This window comes from Sminthopsis crassicaudata, chromosome 1 (assembly GCF_048593235.1).
Source record: "Sminthopsis crassicaudata isolate SCR6 chromosome 1, ASM4859323v1, whole genome shotgun sequence".
In the NCBI taxonomy this organism is placed as follows: Eukaryota; Metazoa; Chordata; class Mammalia; order Dasyuromorphia; family Dasyuridae; genus Sminthopsis; species Sminthopsis crassicaudata.
In genome coordinates this window covers 485,696,651-485,716,666 of record NC_133617.1, presented here as the reverse complement: position 1 = coordinate 485,716,666, position 20,016 = coordinate 485,696,651, and the positions used below count along the sequence as shown (strand labels likewise).

At 34.6% G+C, this 20,016-nt stretch overlaps 1 protein-coding gene across 8 annotated transcripts in view; it reads left to right on the top strand.

Annotated features, from left to right (window-relative positions):
- The window catches only part of FBXL18 (F-box and leucine rich repeat protein 18), a 131,598-nt gene that overhangs the window by 9,548 nt on the left and 102,034 nt on the right, over positions 1 to 20,016 (top strand). For all 8 annotated transcript variants that reach the window (XR_012484611.1, XM_074281229.1, XM_074281227.1 and 5 more), the window contains 2 exons: positions 8,134 to 8,343; positions 9,463 to 11,009. Coding sequence is in view for 7 of the 8 variants with exons in the window: in XM_074281229.1 (XP_074137330.1) it covers positions 8,134 to 8,343; positions 9,463 to 11,009 (1,757 nt within the window). In the remaining variant the exon portion in view is untranslated. The remainder of the gene's footprint in view (positions 1 to 8,133; positions 8,344 to 9,462; positions 11,010 to 20,016) is intronic.

Here is a 20,016-nt window from a genome sequence, read left to right as displayed (position 1 = left end):
GCAGCCCCTAAACTTAATTTTAAAAAATTTATATTTATTATTAAATTATTAAATAAGTATTATTAAATAAAATTTATTACTTATTAAATTATTATTATTATTATTAAGTAAAAAAATTTTTAAAAACTTTGAACTCAGGTCCTCCTGACTTCAGGGCTGATGCTCTATTCACTGCACCTCTTAGCAGCCCCTAAACTTAAATTTTTTAAAAATAAATTTTTATTTATTATTAAATAATTATTAAGTATTGTTAAATAAAATTTAATTACTAAATTATTGTTATTATTATTAAATAAAAATATTTTGGAAACTTAGAAGTTAGGTCCTCCTGACTTCAGGGCAGATGTTCTCTATCCACTCTGCCACTTAGCTTCCCCTAAACTTATTTTTTTAAAAATAATTTTTATTTATTACATTATTCATTATTGCTAAATATTATTAAATAAAATAATAAAAATATTTTGAAAACTTTCAAATTAATTGATTTCCTTTGTAATTCCATATATTTTATGTATTTAAAAACATTATTCTGAGGAGATTCACTAGACTATCAAAAGTCCAGTCTCACACACATACAAAAAAGGTTAAGAACCTTTGCCTTAGTGCAGTATCTGCCTCTTCTTTAAACACACCTGCAACTGTGCTGTTTGGTCCAACTGTGATGACTCTGTTGCCCCGATGACAAAATAAATAAGAGTTGTACTGATCTTTTCCATTTTGTTTGTTGTTGACCTTACCTGTCCTTGAAACGACTTTGCGTGATTCTCTTGTCAAACTTTATTAAAATTGATTTTTCTCTCTACTGCTTCTTCCTATTTTATAATATATACTCATTTCTTTTATTATCCTTTTCTTGAAGAAGTGAGTTTGCATTCTAAACCGAGGCTGCTTCTGTTTTTTTTTTTTTTTCTTAATAGTATTTTATTTTTGTGAATTCACATATAGTTTTTAGTATTCACTTTTGTAAGATTTTTTGAGTTAAGTTTTTTTCTCCCTCCTTCCAAAGACCACAATCAAATATAGGTTATACATGTACAGTACTTTAAACATTTCCATATTAGTCATATTGTGAAAGAAAAATCAACTAAAGGAGAAAACCATGAGAAAAAAAGACAAACAAAAAAAAAAAGATGAAAATAGTATGCTTTGATCTGCATTCAGTCTCCATAGTTTGTTCTCTTTCTGGCATTTTTTTATACCAAATCTATTGGAATTGTCTTGGATCACTGTAGTGCTTTAAAAACTAAGTCTGTCATAATTGATCATCACGTCCTTGCTGTTTCTGTATACAATGTTCTGGTTCTGCTTATATCACTCAGCATCAATTCATGTAAGTCTTAAGAGGTTTTTCCTGAAATCAGCTTGCTCATCAATTTTTATAGAACAATAATATTCCATTATATTCATATACCACAGCTTATTCAGCCATTCCCCAGTGATGGGCATCCACTCAATTTCCAATTCCTTGCTGCCATAAAAAGAGTGCTACAAACATTTTTGCAGATGTGGGTCCTGTCCCCTCTTTTATGATCTTCTTGGGATACAGACCCAGACACTGCTAGATCACAGGGTATGCTGAGTTTTTAATAGCCTATTGGGCACATAAACTGGGGCTTCTTAAACTTTTTCCTTTTGTGACCCCTTTTTGCCCAAAAATTTTTTATGTGACTCCAGGCATATAATTATGTAAAATAGGTATACAAATCAAACATTTGCTCTTAATAAAACACAGTTTTGCAACCCCCACATTCAGTTATGAGAAGCAGTTTTAAGAAACTAGTTTTTGCTTATCATTTCTCGTCATTTGGCAAATATATTAAGTGCTTGTTAGGATTACAAGGTAATCTATTACAAGGTAATGTACTTGGTTCATACCTGAAGTTCTCCCGGGAAATCCTCTCCTTGACTCAAATCAGACTGACCTCCCCACTCAATGTTGGCTCCTTATATCCTCCCAGAGAATGGGCTTGTGGGAACTCCTTAAAGAATCAACGAGTGAACACACCTGTCAGATTGGCTAAGATGACAGGAACAAATAATGACAAATGTTGGAGGGGATGTGGGGAAATTGGGACACTAATACATTGCTGGTGGAGTTGTGAAAGAATCCAGCCATTCTGGAGAGCAATCTGGAATTATGCCCAAAAAGTTATCAAACTGTGCATACCCTTTGACCCAGCAGCGCTACTACTGGGATTATATCCCAAAGAAATACTAAAGAGCGGAAAGAGACATATATGTGCCAAAATGTTTGTGGCAGCTCTTTTTGTTGTAGCTAGAAACTGGAAGATGAATGGATGTCCATCAGTTGGAGAATGGTTGGGTAAATTGTGGTATATGAAAGTTATGGAATATTATTGCTCGGTAAGAAATGACCAGCAGGAGGAATACAGAGAGGGTTGGAGAGACTTAAATCAACTGATGCTGAGTGAAATGAGCAGAACCAGAAGATCACTGTACACTTCAACAACAATACTGTATGAGGATGTATTCTGATGGAAGTGGAAATCTTCAACATAAAGAGGATCCAACTCACTTCCAGTTGATCAATGATGGACAGAGGTAGATACACCCAGAGAAGAAACACTGGGAGGGGAATGTAAATTGTTAGCACTAATATCTGTCTGCCCAGGTTGCATGTACCTTCGGATTCTAATGTTTATTGTGCAACAAGAAAATGATATTCACACACATGTATTGTACTTAGACTATATTGTAACACATGTAAAATGTATGGTATTGCCTGTCGTCGGGGGGAGGGAATAGAGGGAGGGGGGGTAATTTGGAAAAATGAATACAAGGGATAATATTATAAAATATATATATATATATATATATATATAAAAAAGAATGAAGGACAAAAAAAAAAAAAAAAAAGAATCAATGAGTGAGCTCCTTTTAAAGGTGTAAATTCCTTTAAAGGTGTGAACCAAGTACATTACCTTGTAATCCTAACATTTGCTGAGTAAGATATTTATTCTTTCATTTATCTGCAAGTTCTTCCTTTCAGTTTAGAAAAAGGTCGACTGAAGATTTAATTTGTCCAAAAGTAGATCCACTTGGCAATAGACAAGACTCTCACATGTAGCATATCAACAGCTAAGATTTTAAACAGCTAAGTACTTTGTGAATCTTAGCATCTTTTGCCCTCTTTTTTTGTCAACTCTTTTACCATAGAAGTAGAAAAAGCATATTTAGGACTAAGGCCAGTGTTGTGTTTTGTTTCATAGATTGTCACAGTCAAAAGAATTCATTGCTAAGTTGCCAGTTAACAGGTGGTAAATCTTTCACCTTAGCTAGATTGATTCTTGGAAAACAAACTTGGTGTATTTCATAGACCATATTTTCATATGATTTCATAAGATTTTTAAAGAGAGAAAACAATAAAGAAAACTTTTGGTCTCTTGGTTATCATTATTAAGTGGGGCATAAAACAGAGTGACATGTTCACTAGAATTGTTTTCCAGTGTCATGGAGGATATCCTGTGTAAAATCCAACTCAAAGAGGGCTTCCCTTATATATAGATGGTGATATTTGAACCTCTTTTGTAGATGACATTTTTTTTCATTTGTTTATTTATTTTTATTATAGTTTTTTTATTGACAGAACATATGCATGGGTAATTTTTCAACATTGACCCTTGCAAACACTTCTGTTCCAACTTTTCCCTTCCTTCCCTCCACCCCCTCCCCTAGATGACAGGCAATCTCATATATGTTAAACATGTATATACCTTAGTATATCTTAAATATAATATATGTGTACATATTTATACAGTTCTTTTGTTGCATAAGAAAAATGGATTTATAAAGGTAAAAATAACTTGGGAAGAAAAACAAAAATGCAAGCACTCAATACTCGTTTCCCAGTGTTCTTTTGCTGGATGTAGCTGGTTCTGTTCATCACTGATCAGTTGGAACTGAATTGTATCCTCTCATTGCCAAAGATAGCCACTTCTATCAGAATTGATCCTCATATAATATTATTGTTGAAGTATATAATGATCTGGTTCTTTTCATTTCACTTAGCATCAGTTCATGTAAATCTCTGTGGATGACATTCTTATAGCCTCAAGTCTCTAATATATTAAAAAACCTCCTGATGAAATCTATAATCATTAAAAATGGTTAATTATCCACCAAGGAAAAACAAAATGGATGAAAAATGTATAGTTGAATGAGGAGGAAGACATTGAGCTGAGATCAGAGTTGAATAGAAGCAGGAGCAGAGATAGTTTTTGTGATATTGTGCAGTTACTTTGATTAAACCCACACTGTTCCCTGACACATGAGCCTTTCTCTTTAACACCAAGATTCTGTTTGTTTTATATCTTCCAATCATGGAACATGACAACCTTATAAAAACTGTAATTTCAAAAAACAGTGGAGATGAAAGGCTATTGATCTTTACCAGTTGTAACTTGAATGCAATAAATATTGTAAAAGTCATAAAAATCAAATAGGTGGGCTGGTCACAAATCAGGATTAAAGATAATAGGCAAATAATAGCCAAAATGTTATGCTGGTGCTGGTAAAAATCCATTAAAATGAGAATAGATGAGTAGATTGCAATATATACTGGGGGATTAAGTACTCACATTATTAATTATTACTTTGAAGTATTTTCACCTATGGCTTTTTGGAAAAGATCATTGATATATTCTAGTGTGTAGTGTGGAAATTGTTGCTCATTATTTGGCTTTAGTACTTGAGGTTAGCATTCTTTCCTATCTATATTTCTGTAAAGTTGTTAAAGTTTTAGTGCTTTTATCCTACTTTCTCTTTTGTCCCTTGCAAAGAGGTTCTGGATACCTCTTTTTTTTTTTTTTTTTTCCCCTTGGCTTGAAAAACTGAACCCTCAAAGTAGGAAAGCTTTTTTTTTTTTTTTTTTTTAATTAAAGCTTTTTATTTTCAAAACATATGCATGGATAATTTTTCAACATTAACCCTTGCAAAAAACTTTGTGTTCCAATTTTTCCTCCCCTTCTTCCCACCCTCTCCCCTAGATGGCAAGTAATTCAATAAATGTTAAGTCCAATATATACATACATATTTATACAATTATCTTGCTGCACAAGAAAAAATCAAATCAAAAAGGAAAAAAATGAGAAAGCAAATAAAATGCAAACAACAGCAAAAAGAGTAAAAATGCTATGTTGTGATCCACACTCAGTTCCCACAGTCCTCTCTCTGGGTGTAGATGGCTTTCTTCATCACAAGATCATTGGAACTGGTCTGAATCATCTCATTGTTGAAAAGAGCCATGTTCATCAGAATTTATTATTGTATAATCTTCTTGTTGCCATGTATGATGATCTTCTGGTACTGCTCATTTCATTTAGTATCAGTTCACATAAATCTCTCCAGGCCTTTCTGAAATCATCCTACTGATTGTTTCTTATAAACAATATATTCCACAATATTCATATACCATAACTTATTTAGCCATTCTCCAATTGAAGGGCATCCACTCAGTTTCCAGTTTCTTACCACTACAAAAAAAGGCTGCCACAGACATTTTTGCACATGTGGATCCCTTTTTTGGTAGGAGAACTTTTCTGATTATTTTGGAGAAAGTTGGTTGTCTTTTTTTTTCTCTCAGTTACAATTTGACTTGGCGTCTCTCTGGGTCTAAGTTCATAAGGGAAGAATGGTGCATAATTTCTTGCACTGGACATAAAGATAAATTCTGGTTTTCAGATTCCTTTTTTTTTTTTTTTTTTTTTTTTTTTGAGTTCCTTATTTTGATTTATTTAGTAAAGTATTCATTTCATACAGCAAACATACAATAAATATTGTTGACTGAAAAATTCCAATTCAGAAAACCACCTACTCAGGCAGAGCCTGAAGAAACAGGAAAGGTAAAGTAATCAATTTTGAATTGTGCTTCTCTTAACATATTCCTTTGATTATGTTAATTTGATGCCAAAGTGATAATCATAACTTGATTCTAACTTGAATAGTAAGTTTTCAACAATACAGAAACAGTTTTAGATTGTAATTTGTTTTATCATTGTATCCCACAAGTAAGGATTCTATTGCACACGGAAAGATGTCTTTGGGGCAGTTAATTTATTTGGTTTCTGCATTTGGGTGACAGATTTGAAATCTAAAGTTGGATAACCATTTGTTAGATGTGTTGTGGATGACATTCTTGTTCAGGTTTACCTGCTGAAGGTGGCCCTTTGGTTCTTTTTAATTCTTAATTCTGTGATTGCTGTGTGATAAAGTAGGAGGAAAAGCACTTTCTCATAGGCAGAATGTACACCTCCCCTCCATCCCCCTATCCCCCCTTTGACCTTGCTCACAAGCCTGGTGAATGTGCTTTCAGGAATCCAAGAAGAAGAAACTTGCATCAAAGCAACTCTTTAGTATTAGTAGACAAACATGCTGGACCAATTGATGACAAGATTACCATTATAGAGGAAGATAGCACCAAACACGTTTGGTTCTAATGTGAATATCTAAGACTAATCCAGACTTAGATGTAGGACATTGTAGCAGCCTTTTTTGAGACACTTCTTTTTGTATTTGGATACTGTATGCTTAAATGCATCAGGACCTGCTGGAGAATGGGAAAGGCATTGGATTACTTTGACAAGTGACAAAATAATTCTAGATTTATTATAGAAGGACTGGTAAATTGTGGTGTGTTGAAAAAAAATAAAACTAGGTAGAATATATTAGGGAAATATGAGCAGAGGAACTTGGAGAATTACTTGTGTTTTCATCCTATTTCCAGGAATTTCATTTTTTAATGAATGTTGAATGCCTACTATTGTCTTATTTTAAAAAGGCCTGATCTTGACCTGCGAATTCCCATTCTAAAATATAAATTAAATTAACAGAGCACACATGGACATATGTTCACAGAGGTATTTTGGCAAACATCTGAATTTATTCTTTTCTTTCTTCTTTCCTCCCTTTCTCTCTTCCCTCCTTCCTTCTCTCCCTCCCTCCCTTCCTTCCTTCCTGAATGGGGCAGGAAAATGAAGGAAGTCATAGTATAGAAAGGCTAGCAAAGCAGGATATAGGAATGTTTTGGCTGATGGCTATTTTAAAGAGTGTATTACATTACACTTGAGGTATAAATAGCATGTTACCCTCTAGTTACCACTTTCTTAGGGGTATCTTTGAAGCTCACAAAGAGTATGTACATTTTTCATTGATATTTGCTATAGAGTCTTTGGAATTTAAGAGCAGGACAATATAGAATGTTAGGTTTGAAATCGACATTTCACAATTTTTATCAAATCTTTTAACTTACATTTTGGTTTCCTTTTTTGGAAAATGATTATACTTGTTTGCACTGATGGAAATGTGTGTGGGGAATATTCATGGAAATTCATTTCTAGGGCTGTTCTGTTCTTCCATGCAAAGCATTTGACAATATACAAATGATTTAACAGTTCTCAGAACAAAGTGATTTCCATTCCCACCACTGCATGTTTGTAAAGCACTATTAAAAAAAGCAGGCTTTTTTTTTTTTTTTTTTTTTTTTTTTAAGACTTTCATAGTGATTGTTGCCATGGGATCTTGTAGGCCAATCGAAGAAATGAAAGCCTTTGACGTGATATATACAGAAAATGAGAATAAAAAAGGAGAAAAACATAAGCAGAGGTTTAAGAAACAAAACTGTTTTTAAAAATAAATAGTACAAATGACTATTTGCTGCTTTTCATGCTGTGATGATCATTAAAATAGGGAAAAGAATTTTGGAGGGAAGGTAGTCTTATTTGGTGAAAGTGTTATGCTTAAAAGACACAATACTTTTATTGTCAACTTCTATTGAAAACCCACTACACAAGTAAACTAATTTTTAGATATGAATATATTTATTTTTACTCATTCTTTCTCAAAAGAATTTCAATACTGTAGATTTTGATATAAAGGAAGTTAAAGAATTTTCATTTTTTTTTTTAATGGGTCAAAGGCTCTGTAATAAGATTTTAATTTTTTTCCCTCAAAATGTGTTTTATTGCAATGTAGTGGGGTTTTGTTATTTTCTTTTCACTTGTTTGCCTATTTATTTTGCTTGGCCAGGTAGAATTTGTTTACATGGCTTTTTCAATTCTCTCATATCCAATTGGAATCTTGTTTTTACTTAAAAAAAAAATTCCTATTTCTTTTCAGGAGATGCCGAATGAAGATGAACCAAACACCATTGACCTAATGAATAGCATAAACCTAATGGAGTTTTCTGATGAGATCCTTTTACACATCCTGAGTTATATCCCCAGCACAGACTTGATTTTGAATGTTAGGAGAACCTGCAGGAAGTTGGCAACTCTTTGTCTTGACAAAAGTCTCACTCATACAGTGTTGCTTCATAGGGATTATCAGGTAAGAAATGCTAATTTACTCTCTTATGCTTCAATTTCATTTCAAATCAGATTTAGATTGAGAAAATGGCTCTTAGGTAGGTGTTGATTGTCTTTGCTGGTTGTTTTATGTACTTTAAAAAAAAAAAAAAAAGGCTGTTTAAAAGAAAAAAAAAATAGTACCCAGTTTAGAGATTTTTAATTCTAAGGCTCTTCTGGTGCAGATCACATCTCAGTTCTCTGTGAATCTTGTCTAGATCTTCTGTCTATCTATTTATCTATCATTGGATATTTATATATCACATTGGAGGGCTTTTTTTGATTCTTTTAATATATCTTGGACATTAGGGGAGTAATGAGGCTGTCCATTTTTTATCCTTTGCTTTTGTTATGTGACTTATTTCTGTTCTTTACATACTCTTTTTATAGAAGGACATAAGGGAAATTATATGGCAATTGCCCTCAATTATCACCATGGATTATTATTGCTTCATAAGAAGGCTTATTTTTCTAGGAAATAGTTAAATTCCCTAGCATGTCCTTAATGTTGATAACCCTGGTATGAAGGAGTGGATGGATTTCTCTTATAGGGAAATTGCAATACCATGTAGAAGAGCTGATAAACAACATGCTAATTCAAAATATAATGTTATAAATTTGTATTTATTAAGAATACATATATATTTATATGTTTGCTATTTCCATTCAGTCCAGAAATTTTATAGTTGCTTTTAGGTTCTGCAAGACAGGACACAACAAATCTATAAACTGTCTTTGAAATTTTTAACTGTTACATTCAACTATTAAATATATGCTATCTTCCCAAATGTGGGTACGGTAACAGCATAAGTTTGCATAGGTTTTTATGAAAGCCAGATATGGGATATGTGTGGCCTATATTTAGAAGAATACAATAATTTGTGAGTTAATATGAAATCCCTGTAGGGAGGGGAAAGAAGAGTAAAGCTTCCTTCTTAGGAATTTAAACTGGAAAGAAGTGGTCTTTTTGTTCTAAAATTTTGTGATCCTAATTTTTTAAAGAGGGTTTATATAAGGAATTGAGGAAGGATAAAATAACTTGTTGGACTTATGTTCTTTATAAATCTAAGTCTTTTTTCTTCTCCTTCCTTCTTTAATGCAGGCCAGTGAAGATAAAGTAAAACAACTGGTGAGGGAGATTGGGAAAGAGATTCACCAGCTGAACATGGCAGGCTGTTACTGGCTGTCTGGTACTACAATTGAACATGTGACACGCTGCAGGAACCTAGTGAAAGTGAACTTGTCCGGCTGTCATCTTACTTCTATCCGACTCTCTAAGATGCTGTCAGCCCTCCAGCATTTGCGCTCTTTGGCCATCGATGTCAACCCGGGGTTTGATGCCAGCCAGTTGAGCAGTGAATGTAAAGCCACTCTCAGCCGGGTGCTAGAGCTGAAACAGACCCTCTATACGCCATCATATGGGGTGGTACCTTGCTGTACTAGTCTTGAAAAACTGCTGCTTTATTTTGAAATACTAGACCGCACCCGGGAAGGAGCTATTCTTTCAGGTCAGCTAATGGTAGGCCAAAGTAATGTCCCTCACTACCAGAATCTTCGTGTATTTTATGCCAGATTGGCCCCTGGCTACATCAATCAAGAGGTAGTAAGGCTTTATTTGGCTGTGCTCAGTGACCGAACACCTGAAAACCTTCATGCCTTTCTTATTTCGGTTCCGGGCAGCTTTGCAGAGAGTGGAGCCACTAAAAACCTCCTGGACTCCATGGCTCGCAATGTCTCCTTGGATGCACTGCAGCTTCCCAAATCCTGGCTTAATGGCTCCTCACTCCTTCAAAATATGAAGTTCAACAACCCGTTTTACTTCAGTTTCAGCCGCTGTACTTTGTCTGGAGGACATCTTATTCAGAGAGTAATTAATGGGGGAAAAGACCTCAAAAGCTTAGCCAGCTTGAATCTCAGTGGTTGTATTCATTGTCTATCTCCAGACTCATTGTTTCGCAAAGCAGAGGATGATATTGATAGCAGCATCCTGGAAACATTGGTTATGTCATGCTGCAATCTGAAACATTTAAATCTATCTGCTGCACACCATCACAGTTCTGAAGATTTGGGGAAGCATTTGTGTCAGCTCTTAGCTCAGCTTCAACACCTACGTTCTTTATCCCTTCCTGTTTGCTCCATTGCGGACTCTGCACCAAAGGCAGATAAAGCACCCACACAGATAGTGACTAATGCAGTGCCCCGAGGATTTGGAAAGAAAGTCCGAATTGGAGTGCAGACATATCCCAGGACCATGTCTTCTGAGTCAGTAACTCAGAAGCCGTCTTCTGTTTTCTGGACTCTTCTGGAGAATGTGCCATTTTTGGAAACCCTGGAATTAATTGGGTCCAATTTTTCTTCTGCCATGCCTCGGAATGAGCCTGCCATTCGAAACTCACTACCCCCCTGCAGCCGTGCACAGAACGTTGGGGATGCTGAGGTGGCTGCCATTGGCCAGCTGGCATTTTTAAGAAATTTGACACTGGCCCAGCTGCCCAGCATTCTTACAGGCTCTGGTCTCATTAGCATTGGGTTGCAGTGCCAGCAACTGCAAACACTATCATTGGCCAATCTGGGCATGATGGGGAAAGTGGTCTACATGTCTGCCCTCTCTGATATGCTAAAGCACTGCAAACAGCTAAAAGATCTCAGGTGAGGAAGGACTCATGATCTTTTTCTAATTTCTTCATTCTTTGAAGATTTAGCTACATTATGGTTTGCACTGAACACAGAGACTTAATACCTCAGAATGGAAGGCCTGTTAGTCCAATTCATGAATTAGAATTGTACATATACTGGATTTTTATTAGTAACATATAATGGAACTATTTAACAGTAGTTAAGCACACATGGATAGACTCTGAAAGGGATGTGTTCATATTGAATTCAGTTTTGTGGCAAATGGTAGAGTGAATTTCCAGAGTTTTTCTGTTTTGATGGATTTCCATTAATCACTTTGAATAGCATATCTGACAGGAATCTTGGTGTAGTGGATAGGGCATTGATTTGGTGTCAAGAAAATCTGGGTTCAAATCTTGTCTTAGACACTTAATTTGTTGCCTGGTTCTGGGAAAGTCACGTAATTTCTCTCTACCTTAGTGTTCATGTCAGTAAAATTGAAGGTGTTAAAACTCATTAGCTTCTAAGGTTCTTTCTCATCTAAATATGTGATCCTATAGGTTTAAATCGGGTGTCCTATTTATGTGAAAATCTTAATTGATTCAGCTCTAAATCTGTAATGCTTTCATCCCTTGTCTGTATTTGAAGAACTCTATCATTACTGTGATTTTAAGCATATTATGTATGATAAAGTTATACTCACTGCTTATAACTAATAATGTTTAAATATTTTCTGTAAAGTTGAGAAGGCTGAATGAGCATTGTACTAGAGATCAGATTTTTATCCCAGGTCTGCCACTCTGTGACGTTGATTTAGTCACTTTTTCTTTGTGGGCTTAATCATCTATTAAATGAAAGAATTGAACAAGATGATTTCATACTCTCTCTTTCAGTGCTAAAATTCTGAATTTAAATGTAAGTGGTCCTAACTGCTGAATTTGTTATTTTCTTGTCTTATTAGCTAGTCTTGAGTACCAATACAGTAAAGTAGCTAGTGTATATGATAATGTAGAATTTTGGATTTTAGATATTATGCTTCTGGAATTTGGAAAATTTATGTGACCTTCTATCCTGAAATAGAATTCTAATGGGTTGTTTTTAGTTATCTTCCTACTTATTGCTCAGGCCTCTATTACCATTATAACAGAAGTTCTGAAGAACAACTATTATTTTGTGGGTAGATGGTGGGTAAAGAATTGAAGCAAATCAAATTTGATTCTAGTCATTGTTGTTCAGTATCTTCAAAAGTTGCTTTTAAGTAATACTGTATTCTTTTCCCCCCTCATTCCTCACAGAACAAAATATTTTCAAGGATTTCTAGACCCTTGCAAATCTTGGGAGATGAGAAGCCTAGGACTAAAAGACATTCAGACGGCAGAACAGATTGCTGTAATCATGTGTATTTCACTGTTGTGTTGAACCAACACTTCTCTCCTATGCTTTGTTTCTCAGCAACGGTAGCTCACCCCTTGAGCATATGTATTACTTTGAATTTAGCAGTTATTTATACCACTGTCTCTTGCATCCATGTTACTGTTGCTTTGAGAAATGTAGCTCTGCTTTCTCTAACTCTTACTGATTTAACATTTTTCAATCAGAAAGTTAAATTTATGTAAATTTTTGGCTTTATTTTTGTGTAAAAGAGGACAGAAATGTAGTTTTGTGTATCCAAAAATGTGGAGCTCCAGATCTAGTTTTATTTGAAGTGTTGTTTCATGGATTATTAAAAAAAAATTTTTTTTGCTGAAAACATTGGCTTGTGAAAATATTTATGAGTGCTTTTTAGATATAGATTTGCTTAAAGAAACAACAAAATCCCCAGTTTTACTGAATAGTAACTAAAAATGAGTCAAGGGTTTTAAAAAAGGATTTACTGGCATAATGATGAAATGCCTGTGCTTTTGCTATTTTTTAGATAGTGCAGATGGGATTCTTTTCTAAAAAATTCTCTTTAGGCATTATGTATGCATGTTTATATTTGTGCATGCACGTCCATGTGCACACACTTAAAACAACATAGTGTAATGCAAAGAGCCCTGGACTTAGTGTCAGAGGACAGGAATTTGAACCCCAGCTCAGATATATTCTTTGACCCTAGGGAAGACAGTTAACCTCTTAAGTGTTAGTTTCTTTATCTGTCTTTTTTTTTTTTTTTTTCCTTTTTCCTTCCATCTCAGTAGTTATGATTCTATGATCCTCTGAAATACAGAGCTGCTGTGATACTTTATCATATCATGGGGATGTCCCTGGATTCTTCAAAGTCTTACCAGAGAATTTCAGCATTTATCAGGGCTTTGCTAGGTTGGCTCTGAGTATAGACCTATCACCAGGATGAATAGCTGTTATATGAGGATGAGCCCAGCTAAGTTTGACAAAGCTTTTCACACCAAAGGAGGGCAACTCAGTGATGAAAACTTTTTAGCCATGCCAACTCACACTGACTTTTCAGAGAGAGAGAGAGAGAGAGAGAGAGAGAGAAAGGGGGGGGGGAGAGACAAAGAGAGAGAAAAAATTTTATATATAGCAGGGTTACAGTTTGCCTGAGTGGAAAGAGTTCTTTCAACCCCCTTCCCCCCTCCCAAAACCCCCATGCAGTTAGGTAGGGTTAATTGAAGATTAAAAGATCTTAGTATCCCAAGGACATAGTTTCTAGTCTAAGACTTACTTTTCCATATGTTCTGAAATGGAGAGTTTCCTTTATTTGGTGAATCGGAGTCCTTTTTGAGTTGAGTTGGGTTAAGATAACAGTTTTAATTAAGCCTCGAAAATTTGCAGCCCTCTAAAAAGCATTTATTTTTTCTTGCTGCACAAAAAGATAAAACCTGTTTATCTTTATTATTGAAAACATTTTTTGATCTGCCACATGTAAGATGTTAGATTAGATGCTAATCATAGAATGAGATATCTTGGTACCTACCCTAAAGATTAGGTGTAGATAAGCAGAGAGAAAGAAAGAAGGCCACTGATAGTAATTTACTGGAATCATAGAATTTGAATGTTAGAAGGGACCTCTAGTCCAATCTGTATTTAAAAAAAAAAAAAAAAAAAAGCCCTTTTACCAGTATATGCCTCACAAAAGTAGTCATGTATCCCCCCTGTGAAGGGTAAGTTACCATTTGCTGAGGCTGGGAATGGTTGTAATTGTGAGGACTTATTTCCTTGGATTAAGCCTTGGTTTGCTCTTTGTAGCTTCTCTTCATAGGTCTTAGTTATGTGCTCAAAGCAAATCTGTTCTTTCTTCCATAGGAAAGTCACTTAAGTTACTTGAAGACAGTGATCCTGTAGTTTTCTTCTACCCCATCTTTCCATCTTTCCACCTTCTTCTACCCCCAGTTTCCCTTTAGGGTCATAACTTGTTGATGAGAAAGCGCCTTTATCTAACACCTTCATTTTATAGAAAAGGTATAGTGATAGCTTATAAGTATTAGCACTACAGAGAATACTATGTACATTTTCTCATTTGAGCTTTATATCACCATTTTGAAGTAAATACTATACGTATTGTTATCTCCATTTTATGGATGAAGAAACTGTGGCTCAAAGATGTTGTGACTTAACTCATGTTCACACAGCTAGTATTTGAGAAGGAGGATTTGAATCTAGATCTCTGCTGACTTTGAGTCCTACTTTACACTACTCCACATTGTCTATGCTTTATAGATGCAATAATATATTAGCTATTATTTCTATAATACTTCAAAATTTGCAAAGTGCTTTAGGTATTATTTCATTTGTCTCCCATACAACAACTCTGAGGTAAGTACTATAGTATTATTCTCTTCATTTTATAAATTAGACAATTAAGGCCCAGGGAGTGTGAAACAATGAAAATACCTATCCCTTTGTAGATCGTACCTCTCTGTTAAACCTAAGTCAAACCTCATATTTTGAAAATTACCTAAAACCGGATGATTTTTTTTTCTCAATAGAATTTTATTTTTCCAAATACATGTAAAGATAATTTTCAACATTCATTTTTGTAAAACTTTGTGTTTCAAATTTTTCTCTCTCTCTCACTTCCCTCCTCCCCAAGACAGCAAGCACTCTGATATAGGTTAAATGTGTGTTATTCTTTTAAATATATTTCCATATTTGTTGTGTTGTGCAAGAAAAATGAGACTTAAAAGAAAAAAAACAAAACCAAACATAAAAGTGAAAAATACCATGCTTTCATCCATATTCAATCTCCATAGTCTTGTCTTTGGTTGTGTTTGCTATTTACCATCTCAAGCCTATTGGAATTGCCTTGAATCACCACATTGTTGAGAAGAACCAAGTCTTATCACAGTTGGTCATTATATACTACCAAAAAAATAAACATTGTTACTGTGTACAATATTCCCTTGGTTCTGTTCACTTCATTCAGCATCAGTTCATGTAAGTCTTTCCAGGCTTTTCTGAAATCGGCCTGCTCGTCATTTCTTATATAATAATAATATTCCATTACATTCCTATCCACTCAATTTCCAGTTCCTTGCCACTACAAAAAGATCTGCTACAAACAAGTGGATCCTTTTCCCATTTTTGTGATGTCTTTGGGATATAGATGCTGTAGTGACACTCCTAGATCAAAGGGTATGCACAAGTTGATTCTCCTTTGGGCATAGTTCCAACTTGCTTTTCAGAATGATTGGATCATTTCACAAATTCAGCAACAATGTATTAGTGTTACATTTTTCCCACATCTCTTCTAACATTTATTATTTTTTCTTGTCATTTTAGCTAATCTGAGAGGTATGAAGTAAACTGGATAATTGTTAACCAAAGAACAAATAAAAATAATTGTTCTTCACCTTTATCATTACATCAAAGATAAAACATGATATATTTGAAAGAATGTTAGGTTTGGAATCAGGACATATAGATATTTTTGCCTCTTGTCTGAAACTTAACTGTGAGACCTTAGTCATTATAGGGTTATTAGTCTCTCTACAGTTTCCTCATCTGTAAATGGGCATAATAATACTACTGATCTCAGAGTTTTGTTTGAAGAAAAGTGATTTGTAAGTGCTTATAACACTATTGAAATGAGTTGTTGTTGTTTTACTATTTATTAGTGACTTTATAAGTAAAATCTGGTTTGATAGTATATACCATCCTAACGTTTTTTCATAGGAATTTATTTTTATTCTAAAATAATAATCATTGCTTATTGGTATTTTTAATTTTGTGGTTTTAAATTATTATTGATATTTTAAAATTTTATAACATCTGCTTTTCCCAAAAGATCCTTCTTCTCTTCCCCTTTTTTCCTCTTTACCCCCTCCCTCTGGACCCCAGGGGGAGAATACAAGAGGAAAAATGGTTCTGCAAATCAAGTGGAGACCTCAGTATTCCATACTTGGAGTAAGGTGGTCTGTTCTCATATTTCTTCTTGAAAGCAAACTTGGAAGCCATTTTAATTTCACAGCAATCAATTCCTGGTTTTTTTAATGTTGATTTTTCCATTTCAGTTGTCCTCATGTGTATTTTTTTGTTCTGTTTAGTTTACTTTTCATCAGTTTAGATAGATCTTCTCATGTTTCTCTATATACTTATCATAATTATTGTGTATTACAGTGCATAATGTTCCCATGATATTCCTGTGGCAAATTTGTTTAGCTATTCCTTCAATTGATTGGGATCTACTTTGTTCCAATTACTTGCTAGTACAAGTGCTGCTACAAGATTTTAGCGTATATGGGACCTTTCTTTTTTATTATTGAACTCCTTGGGTAAATGGTTAGTAGGATCTCCAAGTTATAGAATATGGATATTTTAATTACATGCTTTGAATAATTCTAAATTGTTTTCCTGAATGGTTGGACAACTAGACAGACAGTTCTACCAACAGTATATTCATATGTTTGCCTCTCCACAATGCCTCCAGTGTTTTTGGTCTTTTATTTTTTAGCTGTTGTTTTCCCCAGATTTGGAATTTTAACTTCCTGGGGCCCTGGCTTTACTTTTTTTTTCCCCTCTTAGCCAAAAAGGTTCATTTATTTAGGAGAAGAGGTTACGGACAAAATGAAGAGGTAAAATAGGCACCAGGAATGGTAAATATGAAATATTTTGGAGAGTAATAAGGTTACAAAGGAAAGGAGTTTGGAAGAAGCCATTAAAGGAATATGGCTGGCTATAATTTCAAGAAGTGCAAAATATTAACAGTTGAAAGAAGATGGCTTTCTTCCTTCTTGGCTTTCAGGGATTTGAACTCAGCCCTGTTGTACTTTCTGTTTTTCCATATATAGTCAAATCTCTCTTTGTCATCCCTTTTAGAAATTATTAAATAAGATCATTTCTCTTGGGAAATCTTGGCAGCTCTCGTTTTAGTCTAGGAGATTTTAACCACAACTTCTCTCTTTTGAACTTGTGCTTTAGAATTGCAACATCTGGTCTTAATTATCTCTGATTGCAGGCTGATGTAACTTCTTTTCATCTTTACTTTTGTGTCCCTTTTCTTTGTCATCTTATTTACTCACAACTTATTGGGAGACCTTAGTTATTATAGGGTTATAGCCTCTCTACAGTTTCCTCATCTGTAAAATGAAGATACTACTACTACTACTACTACTACTACTACTACTACTACTACTACTACTACTACTACTACTACTACTACTACTACTACTACTAATACTGATCTTAAACTTGTTTGGAGAAAAGTGCTTTGTAAGTGTTTACAGCACTATTGAAATGTGAGTTGTTATTGTTACTATTAGTTACCTTGTGAATAAAATCTGATAGGTTTTTCCTTCCTTTCCTAGTAATTGTGAGCTTAAATTGCAAGTAATTTTTCTTCTTCCTCAATTGCAAGTAATCTGCCCTACTTTGGACACTTAGTGGTCAGTCATGTGATACTGACTGGCTTCTCATCTGTAAAATGGGGATGATAACACTTGCAATCCCTTCTTCACAGGTCTGTAAATCTTATATTTTGTCAGTGTTAGCTCTTATTAAGAGGTGGAAACAAGATCTTTTTAATAAAGCATCACATAAATATCCTTTAATATTTTGCAAAGTGTTCTCTATATATTATCTTATGTAATCCTTAACCACCTTTTGAGGCAAGTTCAATTGGTAATAAATTGTTCGTTAAAAGCATTTATCAAATACCTAAAATTAAATGCTAAGCCCTGAGAATAGAAATAAAAAGAATGAAAAATTCTTTCCTGGCAAGGAACTTCTACTCAAATGGGGGAGATGAGAAGTATATAAGTAGAATAAATGAAAAGAGAATAAATATAAAGTTGTTAAGTGTAGAGTAATTAGTGTGGGAGGGTATTAGCAGTTGGGAGCATCAGGAAAAACTTCATGATGATGCTTGAACTGTGTTTTGAAGAGATTGTGAGATGGAGGTGAGAAATTTTCTAAGCATGGAGGCATAACTAGGGCAGAAGAATGGAAATTGGGTATCATGTGCAAAGAATGGAGTGGGGTCCAGTATTTGTATCCCAGGCTGCCAGAGGGAGAGTGATGTCCAATAATGCTAAAAGATAGGTTGGGGTCTGGTGTAAAGGTCTTTCAGAGTTAACGAAAGAGCTTACATTGATCCTAGAGGCATAGAGAGTCTCTAAAGTTGGCCATTGGAGTAAGGTGGTCAGGCTTTTGCTTAAGGAAAATTCCTTTGGCAGAAGTGTGAAGCTTGGACTGGTATAGTAAGGGATCTGAGATGGAGATCAGTCAGGAAGCATTCTGCTGATGCTAGCTATGTGAGTAGAGAAAAGATCTTGGCTGTGAAAGACATGGAGGAAAAATGGCAAGTTTGACATGTAGTTGGTTAAATGGTATCAAAGAGAATGCTAAGGTTATGAACCCAGGAAACTGGAAGGATGTTGATACCTTTAACAGAAACAGGAGAATGTATGGAGGTATGCATCTATACTTAAGGTGGTAAAAATGATGAGTAATTTTCATATATGACTTACAGTTTGTTTACAGTCACACCTTTCAAGGTTGAGTTACAGTGGTTTGCCTGGTTTACAAACATAATGCATACATGGACATATGAAGAGCTAGCTACTACTTCTGTCTCTACATGTGGATACTTTCTATTTTGCCCATCACTGCTATGGAAGCAATAGAAGTCTTCTGCTGAAGGAGAAGGCAATGGGAAACAAACTCTGTTCCTGTTGCCTGGACTTGTGGTTATGTGTTTCTGGGAGAAGAAATATGTTTTCCTACATAAACAGTGTTATAAAATGGTAGTTAGGGTCAATTAGTGAATATAGTTCCAATGTAGTATGGGTTAAAGAAATTGTAGCCTGGCCTGTTTATTTTGTTACTATGGGAAAATGTGTTCTGAGTTCCAAATGATTCTTTGTAAACGAACTTTTGGCACATAATTCTGTAAATTAGGGCCTGCATGTAATAAATGCCAGTTCCTAAAATGTAGCCAATTTAGAACTCTTAACTGAATTTCTGCCTTCTGCTATCATAGTTTTAAGAAGAGCCAAAGCAGACTGAGATGAAAGGAGCAGGTGGTACTTATCCATCCTTGGGTTAAAGCTGATAGGAAGAAATAGTATTAAAAAGAAAAATGGTTTTCAAATGCTTAGAGATGAAACTGGCTCTATCCTCTTGCATTCTGTACCTCTTGGTCAGAACTTGTGAATTTAGGATGAAGACTTCTTTTGCATTTTTAAGTGAAAAAGAGAAGGCTCATAGGTGAACAAACATTCAGATATAGTCAGGTCAATACTTAAGAAGTCATCATCCTTGGATCCATAAAAATCATTTAGTCCTTTCTTTTTTTGCCCCAGAACTGATATATTTTCTCTTTTCTCTATTCAGTTGCATTTAAAAATTTGTAGAGGTTTTTTTTTTTGTTTGTTTGTTTGTTTTGTCATACTGATGAAATTATAGTGGGGTTTGTGTTTCAGGATAAAATAATTTAAATTCTTAAGTCGTTGGCTTGTCTTCTGACCTAGTAGGTAATGTCACTGAGGAGCAAAATGTACATATATCTTCTAGAAGTACTATTGCTATTGAGTACGGGAAAATAAGATAATAGCTTTTTTTCTTCAGAAAGCAGGAGAGAATAAACTAAGAAACTAATGAA